This window comes from Entelurus aequoreus, linkage group LG04, assembly GCF_033978785.1.
Source record: "Entelurus aequoreus isolate RoL-2023_Sb linkage group LG04, RoL_Eaeq_v1.1, whole genome shotgun sequence".
Taxonomy (NCBI): Eukaryota; Metazoa; Chordata; class Actinopteri; order Syngnathiformes; family Syngnathidae; genus Entelurus; species Entelurus aequoreus.
The window spans coordinates 6,259,269-6,273,990 of record NC_084734.1 but is presented as its reverse complement, the minus strand read 5'-3'; the positions used below and the strand labels follow the sequence as shown (position 1 = coordinate 6,273,990).

At 37.7% G+C, this 14,722-nt stretch overlaps 1 protein-coding gene across 2 annotated transcripts in view; it reads left to right on the top strand.

The window, feature by feature from the left end:
• The window catches only part of LOC133648230 (rho guanine nucleotide exchange factor 6-like), a 118,646-nt gene extending 116,607 nt beyond the window's left edge, over positions 1 to 2,039 (top strand). Inside the window, exons 21-23 of one of the 2 annotated variants that reach the window (XM_062044114.1) lie at positions 1,164 to 1,218; positions 1,299 to 1,450; positions 1,543 to 2,039. In XM_062044114.1, coding sequence (XP_061900098.1) covers positions 1,164 to 1,218; positions 1,299 to 1,424 — 181 coding nt within the window. In that variant the 3' untranslated portion in view covers positions 1,425 to 1,450; positions 1,543 to 2,039. Of the gene's footprint in view, positions 1 to 1,145; positions 1,219 to 1,298; positions 1,451 to 1,542 lie in introns of both variants that reach the window. The other variant, XM_062044113.1, reaches the window with a different exon arrangement.
• Positions 2,040 to 14,722: the final 12,683 nt, after the last annotated feature.

The following is a 14,722-nucleotide window of genomic DNA, read 5'->3' as shown; positions in this document are numbered from 1 at the left end:
TGATGACTTAACATGACATTATTACATATAGCTCCTTTAAAAAATATAGAAAACATCCTCATTTAATTGCAGTCCTCAAATCCTCAAACAAACAAAAAACTTGAACATGTTTTGTATCCAAATAACTCATTCGCTTGTTTGAAGATCACCAACAACACTTACTAAATATTGTTTATTATTTATTGCAGCTGACATTGTTTGTCTTTGTCATGAATAAGTTGAGAATGGTAACTTTTAGAGTGACTAAGGTCTGACATGTTTAGTAACTTTACCGGTGGCAGTGGCCGGACCAAGACGGCAACCTGGATGTGACACACCCACAGACTTTCTAATTGGTCAAACGGTGGAGGGGCGGGGCATGGAAATGAAAACAACAACAAGATTTCGGGGCTGTAAATCCAATTTTTGAAATGAGCATATGAACTACTGTTAGCAGTTTTAGAGGTATTGGAAAAGAAGATGATTTATTAATGCATTTTGACATTTAATTTAATGATGACTTGACATGATATTATTAAAAATAGCTCCTTTAAAAAATATAGAAAACATCCTCATTTAATTGCAGTCCTCAAATCCCCAAACAAACAAAAAACTTGAACATGTTTTGTATCCAAATAACTCATTCGCTTGTATGAAGATCACCAACAACACTTACTAAATATTGTTTATTATTTATTGCAGCTGACATTTTATGTCTTTGTCATGAATAAGTTGAGAATGGTAACTTTTAGAGTGACTAAGGTCTGACATGTTTAGTAACTTTACCGGTGGCAGTAGCCGGACCAAGACGGCAAATTGATGTGACACACCCACAGACTTTCTAATTGGTCAAACGGTGGAGGGGCGGGGCATGGAAATGAAAACAACAACACCATTTAGGGGCTGTAAATCTAATTTTGAAATGAGAATGCGAACTACTGTTAGTCCTCATGTTTGTTTCCGCCTTTGTCAAGTGCTTTTATTTTAGCGGTTTCAGACAAAACACACTTTATACATTTGGACTTGCACACACCAAAATACGCATTCATGAAGAAGTATTTCTCTATCAAGGTGCTGGCACTCGCAGTTTTTTTTGGCCCCGTGTGGGCTTATTCTGCAGTACATTTGACCCCAATAGTGCCTGATGTCTGAATCTCCTCACAAAGATGTGTCCACTCCTCCAGGAGCTTGGTGGACGCCGTGTACGCCTTAAAGGATGAAGTCCACGAGCTGAAGAAGGTACATGAAGGACCGCCATCTTCTTGACGCGACTCACTCAGCCTTTTTCCTGCCAATGACTCCCAACTTGTGTGTGTCAGGAGAACAAGTGGATGAGACAGTTCCTGGAGGAGGAGCAGAAGTCCCGCAAAGAACTGGAGAGGGCGGTCCGAAAACTGGCCAAGCAGAAGAACGACTGCACCTGGGATGAGGGGGTCGGCCATTGAACACACACACACACACACACACACACTCACACACACACACACACACACACACACACACACACACACACACACACACACACACACACACACACACACACACACACACACACACACACACACGTCACTCTATAGCATGTTATATTAGCATAATGCTAGCTGTCCAATGAAAGGGGTGTCTTATTGTGTGCGGTCCTGGAAGATACACACTTCCCATTGGTCAGCATCTTCAGCGCCTGGACGTGATGTCATCACCAGATCAAGTGATTTGGGAAAAAAAAAAAAAAAAAAAGCTTGCATATTATAAGTTAAAACAAAAACAAAAACGAAAGCTATTTGTTTTGGCGTTTTCACACACTTCTGTTACCACGGCAACTATTTTTACCTTCTGCTGCCAGGACCCTGGTCAGGTGTGTCTGCAGGATCAGCTTTTATGTCTTTTTTAGCCTTTTGGACTCACATCACAGCATAATGTTGGATTCCACCAAACTGCTCCATAAGAGGCCAGGTGGGCACGCGGGGGTGTGGGGACTTGCACGGCTGGCAGCGGGACTTGTGGGACTCCAACCCGCGTGTGATTTTTGAACATTTTTCTGACTTTTGCCGACTATTCCCACTTTTCTCCCCGCCTTCCCGTGGGACTTTGCTAGACCTACCCAGGTTCCAGTCCCACGAGTCCCGCCAGACGCCGGCATGTCCAAAACGCGCCTAGCAAAGTCCCACGGGAAGGCGTGTAGAAAAGTCGGCAAAGGTCCCAATTTGGTTCAAAGTACCTACCCAGGTTCCAGACCCGCCGCCGGCTGCACAAGTCCCGGGATGCCCAAAATGTCCAAAACGCACCCAGCAAAGTCCCACTGGAAGGCGGGTAGAAAAGTCTGCAAAAGTCCCAATTTTGTCCAAAGTACCTACCCGGGTTCCAGTCCCACAAGTCCCGCCGGATGCCGGTATGTCCAAAATGTCCAAAACACACCCAGCAATGGTGCACAGGAAAGAGGGGAAAAGGCAGCCAAAATGGTCAAAAGTCCCAATTTTGTCCAAAGTACCTACCCGGGTTTCAGTCCCACGAGTCCCACCGGACGCCGGCATGTCCAAAATGTCCAAAACGCGCCTAGCAAAGTCCCACGGGAAGGCGGGGAGAAAAGTGAGAAAAGTCAGCAAAAGTCCCAAAAATGTTCAAAGTACCTACCCAGGTTCCAGTCCCACGAGTCCCGCCAGACGCCGGCATGTCCAAAACGCGCCTAGCAAAGTCCCACGGGAAGGCGTGTAGAAAAGTCGGCAAAAGTCCCAATTTGGTTCAAAATACCTACCCAGGTTCCAGTCCCGCCGCCGGCTGCACAAGTCCCGGGATGCCCAAAATGTCCAAAACGCACCCAGCAAAGTCCCACTGGAAGGCGGGTAAAAAAGTCTGCAAAAGTCCCAATTTTGTCCAAAGTACCTACCCGGGTTCCAGTCCCACGAGTCCTGCCGGACGCCGGCATGTCCAAAATGTCCAAAACACACCCAGCAATGGTGCACAGGAAAGAGGGGAAAAGGCAGCCAAAATGGTCAAAAATCCCAATTTTGTCCAAAGTACCTACCCGGGTTCCAGTCCCACGAGTCCCACCGGACGCCGGCATGTCCAAAATGTCCAAAACGCGCCCAGCAAAGTCCCACGGGAAGGCGGGAAGAAAAGTGAGAAAAGTCAGCAAAAGTCCCAAAATGTTCAAAGTACCTACCCAGGTTCCAGTCCCACGAGTCCCGCCAGACGCCGGCATGTCCAAAACGCGCCTAGCAAAGTCCCACGGGAAGGCGGGTAGAAAAGTCGGCAAAAGTCCCAATTTGGTTCAAAATACCTACCCAGGTTCCAGTCCCGCCGCCGGCTGCACAGTCCCGGGATGCCCAAAATGTCCAAAACGCACCCAGCAAAGTCCCACTGGAAGGCGGATAAAAAAGTCTGCAAAAGTCCCAATTTTGTCCAAAGTACCTACCCGGGTTCCAGTCCCACGAGTCCTGCCGGCATGTCCAAAATGTCCAAAACACACCCAGCAATGGTGCACAGGAAAGAGGGGAAAAGGCAGCCAAAATGGTCAAAAGTCCCAATTTTGTCCAAAGTACCTACCCGGGTTCCAGTCCCACGAGTCCCACCGGACGCCGGCATGTCCAAAATGTCCAAAACGCGCCCAGCAAAGTCCCACGGGAAGGCGGGAAGAAAAGTGAGAAAAGTCAGCAAAAGTCCCAAAAATGTTCAAAGTACGCCGGCATGTCCAAAACGCGCCTAGCAAAGTCCCACGGGAAGGCGTGTAGAAAAGTCGGCAAAAGTCCCAATTTTGTTCAAAATACCTACCCGGGTTCCAGTCCCGCCGCCAGCTGCACAAGTCCCGGGATGCTCAAAATGTCCAAAACGCACCCAGCAAAGTCCCACTGGAAGGCGGGTAGAAAAATCTGCAAAAGTCCCAATTTTGTCCAAAGTACCTACCCGGGTTCCAGTCCCACGAGTCCTGCCGGCATGTCCAAAATGTCCAAAACACACCCAGCAATGGTGCACAGGAAAGAGGGGAAAAGGCAGCCAAAATGGTCAAAAGTCCCAATTTTGTCCAAAGTACCTACCCGGGTTTCAGTCCCACGAGTCCCACCGGACGCCGGCATGTCCAAAATGTCCAAAACGCGCCTAGCAAAGTCCCACGGGAAGGCGGGGAGAAAAGTGAGAAAAGTCAGCAAAAGTCCCAAAAATGTTCAAAGTACCTACCCAGGTTCCAGTCCCACGAGTCCCGCCAGACGCCGGCATGTCCAAAACGCGCCTAGCAAAGTCCCACGGGAAGGCGTGTAGAAAAGTCGGCAAAAGTCCCAATTTGGTTCAAAATACCTACCCAGGTTCCAGTCCCGCCGCCGGCTGCACAAGTCCCGGGATGCCCAAAATGTCCAAAACGCACCCAGCAAAGTCCCACTGGAAGGCGGGTAAAAAAGTCTGCAAAAGTCCCAATTTTGTCCAAAGTACCTACCCGGGTTCCAGTCCCACGAGTCCTGCCGGACGCCGGCATGTCCAAAATGTCCAAAACACACCCAGCAATGGTGCACAGGAAAGAGGGGAAAAGGCAGCCAAAATGGTCAAAAATCCCAATTTTGTCCAAAGTACCTACCCGGGTTCCAGTCCCACGAGTCCCACCGGACGCCGGCATGTCCAAAATGTCCAAAACGCGCCCAGCAAAGTCCCACGGGAAGGCGGGAAGAAAAGTGAGAAAAGTCAGCAAAAGTCCCAAAAATGTTCAAAGTACCTACCCAGGTTTCCAGTCCCACGAGTCCCGCCAGACGCCGGCATGTCCAAAACGCGCCTAGCAAAGTCCCACGGGAAGGCGGGTAGAAAAGTCGGCAAAAGTCCCCAATTTGGTTCAAAATACCTACCCAGGTTCCAGTCCCGCCGCCGGCTGCACAAGTCCCGGGATGCCCAAAATGTCCAAAACGCACCCAGCAAAGTCCCCACTGGAAGGCGGATAAAAAAGTCTGCAAAAAGTCCCAATTTTGTTCCAAAGTACCTACCCGGGTTCCAGTCCCACGAGTCCTGCCGGCATGTCCCAAAATGTCCCAAAACACACCCAGCAATGGTGCACAGGAAAGAGGGGGAAAAGGCAGCCAAAATGGTCAAAAGTCCCCCAATTTTGTCCAAAAGTACCTACCCGGGTTTTCAGGTCCCACGAGTCCCCACCGGACGCCGGCATGTCCCAAAATGTCCAAAACGCGCCTAGCAAAGTCCCACGGGGAAGGCGGGGAGAAAAAGTGAGAAAAGTTGGCAAAAAGTCCCAAAAAATGTTCAAAGTACCTACCCAGGTTTCCAGTCCCCACGAGTCCCGCCAGACGCCGGCATGTCCCAAAACGCGCCTAGCAAAAGTCCCCACGGGAAGGCGGGTAGAAAAGTCTGCAAAAGTCCCCAATTTTGTCCAAAGTACCTACCCGGGTTCCAGTCCCCCACGAGTCCCTGCCGGACGCCGGCATGTCCAAAATGTCCAAAACACACCCAGCAATGGTGCACAGGAAAGAGGGGAAAAAGGCAGCCAAAAATGGTCAAAAAATCCCAATTTTGTCCCAAAGTACCTACCCGGGGTTCCAGTCCCACGAGTCCCACCGGACGCCGGCATGTCCAAAATGTCCAAAACGCGCCCAGCAAAGTCCCACGGGAAGGCGGGAAGAAAAGTGAGAAAAGTCAGCAAAAGTCCCAAAAATGTTCAAAGTACCTACCCAGGTTCCAGTCCCACGAGTCCCGCCAGACGCCGGCATGTCCAAAACGCGCCTAGCAAAGTCCCACGGGAAGGCGGGTAGAAAAGTCGGCAAAAGTCCCAATTTGGTTCAAAATACCTACCCAGGTTCCAGTCCCGCCGCCGGCTGCACAAGTCCCGGGATGCCCAAAATGTCCAAAACGCACCCAGCAAAGTCCCACTGGAAGGCGGATAAAAAAGTCTGCAAAAGTCCCAATTTTGTCCAAAGTACCTACCCGGGTTCCAGTCCCACGAGTCCTGCCGGCATGTCCAAAATGTCCAAAACACACCCAGCAATGGTGCACAGGAAAGAGGGGAAAAGGCAGCCAAAATGGTCAAAAGTCCCAATTTTGTCCAAAGTACCTACCCGGGTTCCAGTCCCACGAGTCCCACCGGACGCCGGCATGTCCAAAATGTCCAAAACGCGCCCAGCAAAGTCCCACGGGAAGGCGGGAAGAAAAGTGAGAAAAGTCAGCAAAAGTCCCAAAAATGTTCAAAGTACCTACCCAGGTTCCAGTCCCACGAGTCCCGCCAGACGCCGGCATGTCCAAAACGCGCCTAGCAAAGTCCCACGGGAAGGCGGGTAGAAAAGTCGGCAAAAGTCCCAATTTTGTTCAAAATACCTACCCGGGTTCCAGTCCCGCCGCCAGCTGCACAAGTCCCGGGATGCTCAAAATGTCCAAAACGCACCCAGCAAAGTCCCACTGGAAGGCGGGTAGAAAAATCTGCAAAAGTCCCAATTTTGTCCAAAGTACCTACCCGGGTTCCAGTCCCACGAGTCCTGCCGGCATGCCCAAAATGTCCAAAACGCACCCAGCAAAGTCCCACTGGAAGGCGGGTAGAAAAGTCTGCAAAAGTCCCAATTTTGTCCAAAGTACCTACCCAAGTTCCAGTCCCACGAGTCCCGCCAGACGCCGGCATGTCCAAAACGCGCCTAGCAAAGTCCCACGGGAAGGCGGGTAGAAAAGTCGGCAAAAGTCCCAATTTTGTTCAAAATACCTACCCAGGTTCCAGTCCCGCCGCCGGCCGCACAAGTCCCGGGATGCCCAAAATGTCCAAAACGCACCCAGCAAAGTCCCACTGGAAGGCGGGTAGAAAAGTCTGCAAAAGTCCCAATTTTGTCCAAAGTACCTACCCGGGTTCCAGTCCCACGAGTCCTGCCGGCATGTCCAAAATGTCCAAAACACACCCAGCAATGGTGCACAGGAAAGAGGGGAAAAGGCAGCCAAAATGGTCAAAAGTCCCAATTTTGTCCAAAGTACCTACCCGGGTTTCAGTCCCACGAGTCCCACCGGACGCCGGCATGTCCAAAATGTCCAAAACGCGCCTAGCAAAGTCCCACGGGAAGGGGGGGGGGGAGTCGGCAAAAGTCCCAAAAATGTTCAAAAATCTCACCCGGGTTCGAGTCCCACAAGTCCCGCCGCCGACCGTGCAAGTCCCGTGTTCTTCACCATTCTAACAACACATGCTGTACAAATAGGATTTATTTGCTGTGTTATATATATATATATATATATATATATATATATATATATATATATATATATATATATATATATATATATATATATATATATATATATATATAAATATATATATATATATATATATAATATATTTGCTGTGTTACATATATATATATATATATATATATATATATATATATATATATATATATATATGTAACACAGCAAATATATTATATATATATATTATATATATATATATATATATATATATATATATATATATATATATATATATATATATATATATATATATATATATATATATATATATATATATATAAATAAATAAATATTTGCTGTGATATATATATATATATTATAATATATATATAATATATTTGCTGTGTTACATATATATATATATATTATATATATATAAATAAATAAATATTTGCTGTGTTATATATGTATATAAATATATTTTTCATAAAATAGGAAAAGGGTTCCCCACATGTAGTCTTTATTAAAATGAGTGCTGTCAAATGATAAATTTTTTAGAATCACATTAATTACACGTTTGAATTTGGATTAGTCATGATTAATTACAGTTAATTTCTCGCTTTAATTGACTTAAAGACCCTAATATTTGGACAAAAATGCACATTTGCTGTCAGAATATCAAACTGGAACATTTTTTAAAATGTTTTCCTTGTTTGCACCTCATTTATTTTGTTTGACCTCAAGTCCCGGCCGGGTGGGTTTATTTGGAAAGGAAATGAACCAGCGAGCACAAGTCATTCTTGTATGATCGCTGACCAGGTGAGCTGATCACTGACCAGGTGACCAGGTGAGCTGATCGCTGACCAGGTGACCTCCAGGGTGAAGGTAAAGGTGATGAATCTGCCTTTATATCCGATCAATGCGATATTTTCAGGTGATTAATCACATGAGTTAACTCTATTTTTGACAGCCCTAATTAAAATATACAGTTTAACAAACAGAAAACGTCTGAAAATAAAGCTTCTTACTTACTCAAATAAAATATATATATATATAATAACTATATTTGAGCAAACTAATGACTTTTGGATTTTTTTTAAACATAATTTATTTATTGCTTATTCATGTATTTGTGCTTCCTCTTTTTGAGGTGCAAAACAACCAGGAAATATTCCTAAATAGGATTGTGGGCGGTGCAAAAAAATAAAAAATAATAATATTAGCTTAAAAAAAAGTAGTTTTTTTAATGCAAATTAGAAGTCTTCCTAGGAGGATGAAATAAATAAAGTGAGATGTATTTAAAAAGTGCCTCCAGATGAGGTTTTTTTTAAGATATTGTGCTTATTTTCTACTGGCGGTGGTCCCAGGAGGGTTCTGGAAGGCAATAGTTGACCTCTTGACCTGCTTGAGTTGGCGGCAGATCAATATTTATGTAGAAAGAAAGATGGTACTGAGCCGGTCCTGATTTCACTCCACTTGCAGCTGATATTAAGGCTGGTACGACGCTTGCTGATGTCTGCGCTCCACTTCCTGTACAGTTGCTCCGCCCCCTGCAGCCTCGCCGAGCACTTAACTGCAGGGGGTCTCCTTCTTGTCCAAACTATGCAATTATTATTGGTTTGTTTTCTAAGCACTCTGTACTTTACGGTGCCCTTCTTTTCATTAAAACCAGATATTCTTGGAATGGAAAGTGTCTTATTTCAAGTGACGTGCAACAGGAAGTGCTTGTTGTAACACGGCGACACACACTTCCTGTCGGCGTGCGACTGTCTTGTAGAGTGAGTTTGCAAAGTAACACCTTTTGTTGGCAGGTGCATGCTTGGAAAATATGACCACAACTTTATAGAAGATATTGACTTGATTTTATTTTGAAAAGAAAGATGTTTGATCAAATAAGGTCAACTCCACTTAATGTATTTCTTCCTGACACTATTATTATTATTATTATTATTTTAACTAGTGTACTTCTTCCTGACGCTATTATTATTATTATTATTATTTTAACTAGTGTATTTCTTCCTGACACTATTATTATTATTATTATTTTAACTAGTGTACTTCTTCCTGACGCTATTATTATTATTTTAACTAGTGTATTTCTTCCTGACACTATTATTATTATTTTAACTAGTGTATTTCTTCCTGACACTATTATTATTATTATTATTATTATTATTATTTTAACTAGTGTATTTCTTACTGACGCTATTATTATTATTTTAACTAGTGTATTTCTTCCTGACACTATTATTATTATTTTAACTAGTGTATTTCTTCCTGACACTATTATTATTATTATTATTATTATTATTTTAACTAGTGTATTTCTTCCTGACGCTATTATTATTATTTTAACTAGTGTATTTCTTCCTGACACTATTATTATTATTATTATTATTATTATTATTTTAACTAGTGTATTTCTTACTGACGCTATTATTATTATTTTAACTAGTGTATTTCTTCCTGACACTATTATTATTATTATTATTATTATTATTATTGTTTTAACTAGTGTACTTCTTCCTGACACTATTATTATTATTGTTATTTTAACTAGTGTATTTCTTCCTGACACTATTATTATTATTATTATTATTATTATTATTTTAACTAGTATATTTCTTCCTGACACTATTATTATTATTATTATTATTATTTTAACTAGTGTACTTCTTCCTGACACTATTATTATTATTGTTATTTTAACTAGTGTATTTCTTCCTGACACTATTATTATTATTATTTTAACTAGTGTACTTCTTCCTGACGCTATTGTTATTATTTTAACTAGTGTACTTCTTCCTGACACTATTATTATTATTATTATTATTTTAACTAGTGTACATCTTCCTGACACTATTATTATTATTATTATTATTTTAACTAGTGTACTTCTTCCTGACGCTATTATTATTATTATTATTTTAACTAGTGTACTTCTTCCTGACACTATTATTATTATTGTTATTTTAACTAGTGTATTTCTTCCTGACACTATTATTATTATTATTATTATTTTAACTAGTGTACTTCTTCCTGACGCTATTGTTATTATTTTAACTAGTGTACTTCTTCCTGACACTATTATTATTATTATTATTATTTTAACTAGTGTACATCTTCCTGACACTATTATTATTATTATTATTATTTTAACTAGTGTACTTCTTCCTGACGCTATTATTATTATTATTATTTTAACTAGTGTACTTCTTCCTGACGCTATTATTATTATTATTTTAACTAGTGTACTTCTTCCTGACGCTATTATTATTTTAACTAGTGTACTTCTTCCTGACACTATTATTATTATTATTATTTTAACTAGTGTACTTCTTCCTGACGCTATTATTATTATTATTATTTTAACTAGTGTACTTCTTCCTGACGCTATTATTATTATTATTACTTTAACTAGTGTACTTCTTCCTGACGCTATTATTATTATTATTATATATTTTTTTTAAACTAGTGTACTTCTTCCTGACGCTATTATTATTATTATTTTAATTAGTGTACTTCTTCCTGACGCTATTATTATTATTATTATAATTTTAACTAGTGTACTTCTTCCTGACACTATTATTATTATTATTTTAACTAGTGTACTTCTTCCTGACGCTATTATTATTATTATTATTTTAACTAGTGTACTTCTTCCTGACACTATTATTATTATTATTATTATTATTATTATTATTTTAACTAGTGTACTTCTTCCTGACACTATTATTATTATTATTTTAACTAGTGTACTTCTTCCTGACACTATTATTATTATTATTTTAACTAGTGTACTTCTTCCTGACGCTATTATTATTATTATTTTAACTAGTGTACTTCTTCCTGACACTATTATTATTATTATTATTATTTTAACTAGTGTACTTCTTCCTGACACTATTATTATTATTATTATTTTAACTATTGTACTTCTTCCTGACGCTATTATTATTATTATTTTAACTAGTGTACTTCTTCCTGACGCCATTATTATTATTTTAACTAGTGTATTTCTTCCTGACACTATTATTATTATTATTATTATTTTAACTAGTGTACATCTTCCTGACACTATTATTATTATTATTATTATTTTAACTAGTGTACATCTTCCTGACACTATTATTATTATTATTATTATTTTAACTAGTGTACTTCTTCCTGACACTATTATTATTATTATTATTATTTTAACTAGTGTACATCTTCCTGACACTATTATTATTATTATTATTATTTTAACTAGTGTACTTCTTCCTGACGCTATTATTATTATTATTATTTTAACTAGTGTACTTCTTCCTGACGCTATTATTATTATTATTTTAACTAGTGTACTTCTTCCTGACGCTATTATTATTTTAACTAGTGTACTTCTTCCTGACACTATTATTATTATTATTATTTTAACTAGTGTACTTCTTCCTGACGCTATTATTATTATTATTATTTTAACTAGTGTACTTCTTCCTGACGCTATTATTATTATTATTACTTTAACTAGTGTACTTCTTCCTGACGCTATTATTATTATTATTATATATTTTTTTTAAACTAGTGTACTTCTTCCTGACGCTATTATTATTATTATTTTAATTAGTGTACTTCTTCCTGACGCTATTATTATTATTATTATAATTTTAACTAGTGTACTTCTTCCTGACACTATTATTATTATTATTTTAACTAGTGTACTTCTTCCTGACGCTATTATTATTATTATTATTTTAACTAGTGTACTTCTTCCTGACACTATTATTATTATTATTATTATTATTATTATTATTATTTTAACTAGTGTACTTCTTCCTGACACTATTATTATTATTATTTTAACTAGTGTACTTCTTCCTGACACTATTATTATTATTATTTTAACTAGTGTACTTCTTCCTGACGCTATTATTATTATTATTTTAACTAGTGTACTTCTTCCTGACACTATTATTATTATTATTATTATTTTAACTAGTGTACTTCTTCCTGACACTATTATTATTATTATTATTTTAACTATTGTACTTCTTCCTGACGCTATTATTATTATTATTTTAACTAGTGTACTTCTTCCTGACGCCATTATTATTATTTTAACTAGTGTACTTCTTCCTGACACTATTATTATTATTGTTATTATTTCAACTAGTGTACTTCTTCCTGACGCTATTATTATTATTATTATTTTAACTAGTGTACTTCTTCCTGACGCCATTATTATTATTTTAACTAGTGTACTTCTTCCTGACACTATTATTATTATTATTATTAATATTTTAACTAGTGTACTTCTTCCTGACACTATTATTATTATTATTATTTTAACTAGTGTACTTCTTCCTGACACTATTATTATTATTATTATTATTATTTTAACTAGTGTACTTCTTCCTGACACTATTATTATTATTATTTTAACTAGTGTACTTCTTCCTGACACTATTATTATTATTATTATTATTATTATTATTATTTTAACTTGTGTACTTCTTCCTGACGCTATTATTATTATTATTATTTTAACTAGTGTACTTCTTCCTGACGCTATTATTATTATTATTATTTTAACTAGTGTACTTCTTCCTGACGCTATTGACCACTGGAATTATTTAGAGGGTTTCAGCCAAAGCACGTGTATTTTAAATCTATTTATTAGTATTTATAGATAACAACCGTTCAAAATAACTTCAAAAAGATCCGACATTTTACCAAAGTTGTTTTGGTGTTGTGATAATATTTCAACTGACTTTGCATCCTTTTTTTTTTTTTTTCACCACATTTTTGCACCTTTGGTAAAGCCGACTGTATAGTTCAAGCTTATTTATTCAAATGTAGTTTTACAAATATATACGTACAATGTAAATATTGTTGTCCACTAAATTGCCATTTAATTTTATTTTTTTTAAGTATAAAATGCTTTATATACTATTAAGTATACTAATGTCTACACTTTATTTGCATGTGTTTGTAAAAAAAATGTTTTAAATTATTAATTATATACTTTTTTAGACTCCTGTGAAATTCATTGAATCCCAAAATAGAGCAATTGTATTACTTTAAACATGTTTAAGCTTGTATAAAAATATTGACTTTTATATACTAAAATGTATGTTATTTTGATGGAATATTTGTAAAATTTTTTTTTTTTTTTACTGTATTTAAAAACATTTTTTTTAGAATAACGAGCAAAATTCAATTCACCACAGCAGGAATAGTATATGACAATGTGGTGTGATAATTGTCAGGTTCAAACACTGATGACATCTATTAAACAAGACAAGAAGCAAGGAATCAAACAGAGACAGAATTAAATTTGGCTCAGTGAGGAGAAACGCGTACACCTGTACCCTTGCACAGTGTCGCCACGCTCTGACGAAAGATTGTACTTCTCCTCTTTTATTTGGACTTTCCCTGATTACATGGAAACAGCTGTTTCTAAAGGGACGGGGGTCGTAAACAGCCATCGCCTTTGTTTACAAAACAGTTCAAAGAAAAGGTCGTAAAAGAGTTCAAAGAAGGGGTGCCTGGAACTTGGGCAGGTCCTGCTTTCTCTCCGCTTTGTAGTTCTCGGGTCAAGACCCAATCTTTCTGTGGATTGCAATACATCAAAGAAACAGAACACCTTCATGTTGCTTCCCATCCTACACAGTGGAGTTTTACAAGGCTTCTTCTTGGTAGCTTCAAAGACAGCTTTTGTCTGCTTAGATACAATTATTCTGACAATAATTAATGATATATTAATACATTGTATAATAATTACTAGGAATATGGAAACTAAATAAAATGGAAGAAAATGAAAGTATTTCCTTCAGTTGCAAACCTCATTGCTAGTACTTTAGGAAGTGTACAATATAAGATAATGTGTACTTTATTTCAAATGTTAATATGTATTATTACACAAAAATGTTAATTACCATCAAATTAGGGGGAGGGAAATAGTCAGCAAGCACATTATCATTTTATTTTGAGGATGATACATCTATGAAATATATTTGTCATTATTATATATATACATGTGTATATATATACACACACACATATATATATATATATATATATATATATATATATATATATATACATATAAATACATACATATATATGTATATATATGGTCGAGGTTTCTGTGGTTCATCTGTTATACAGTGCTCAGTAGAGCGGAATACACATTAAGTCAGGAAAAAACACAGAGGCTGTTTCATCCCTACAAGCCTGTTTCGCAGGTTTCTCTGCTCTTCAGGGGATTTGCAGGGGGAAAAAAATCCCCCTGTATGTATATGTATGTATATATATATATATATACGTGTATATGTATACATATATATGTATACATATATATGTATGTATGTATATATATGTATGTATGTGTATATATATATATATATATATATATATATATACATATATATATATATATATATATATATATATATATATATATACGTGTATATGTATATATATATACGTGTATATGTATACATATATATGTATACATATATATATATGTATGTATATATATGTATGTATATATATATATATATATATATATATATATATATATATATATATATATATATATACACGTATATACTGTATATATATA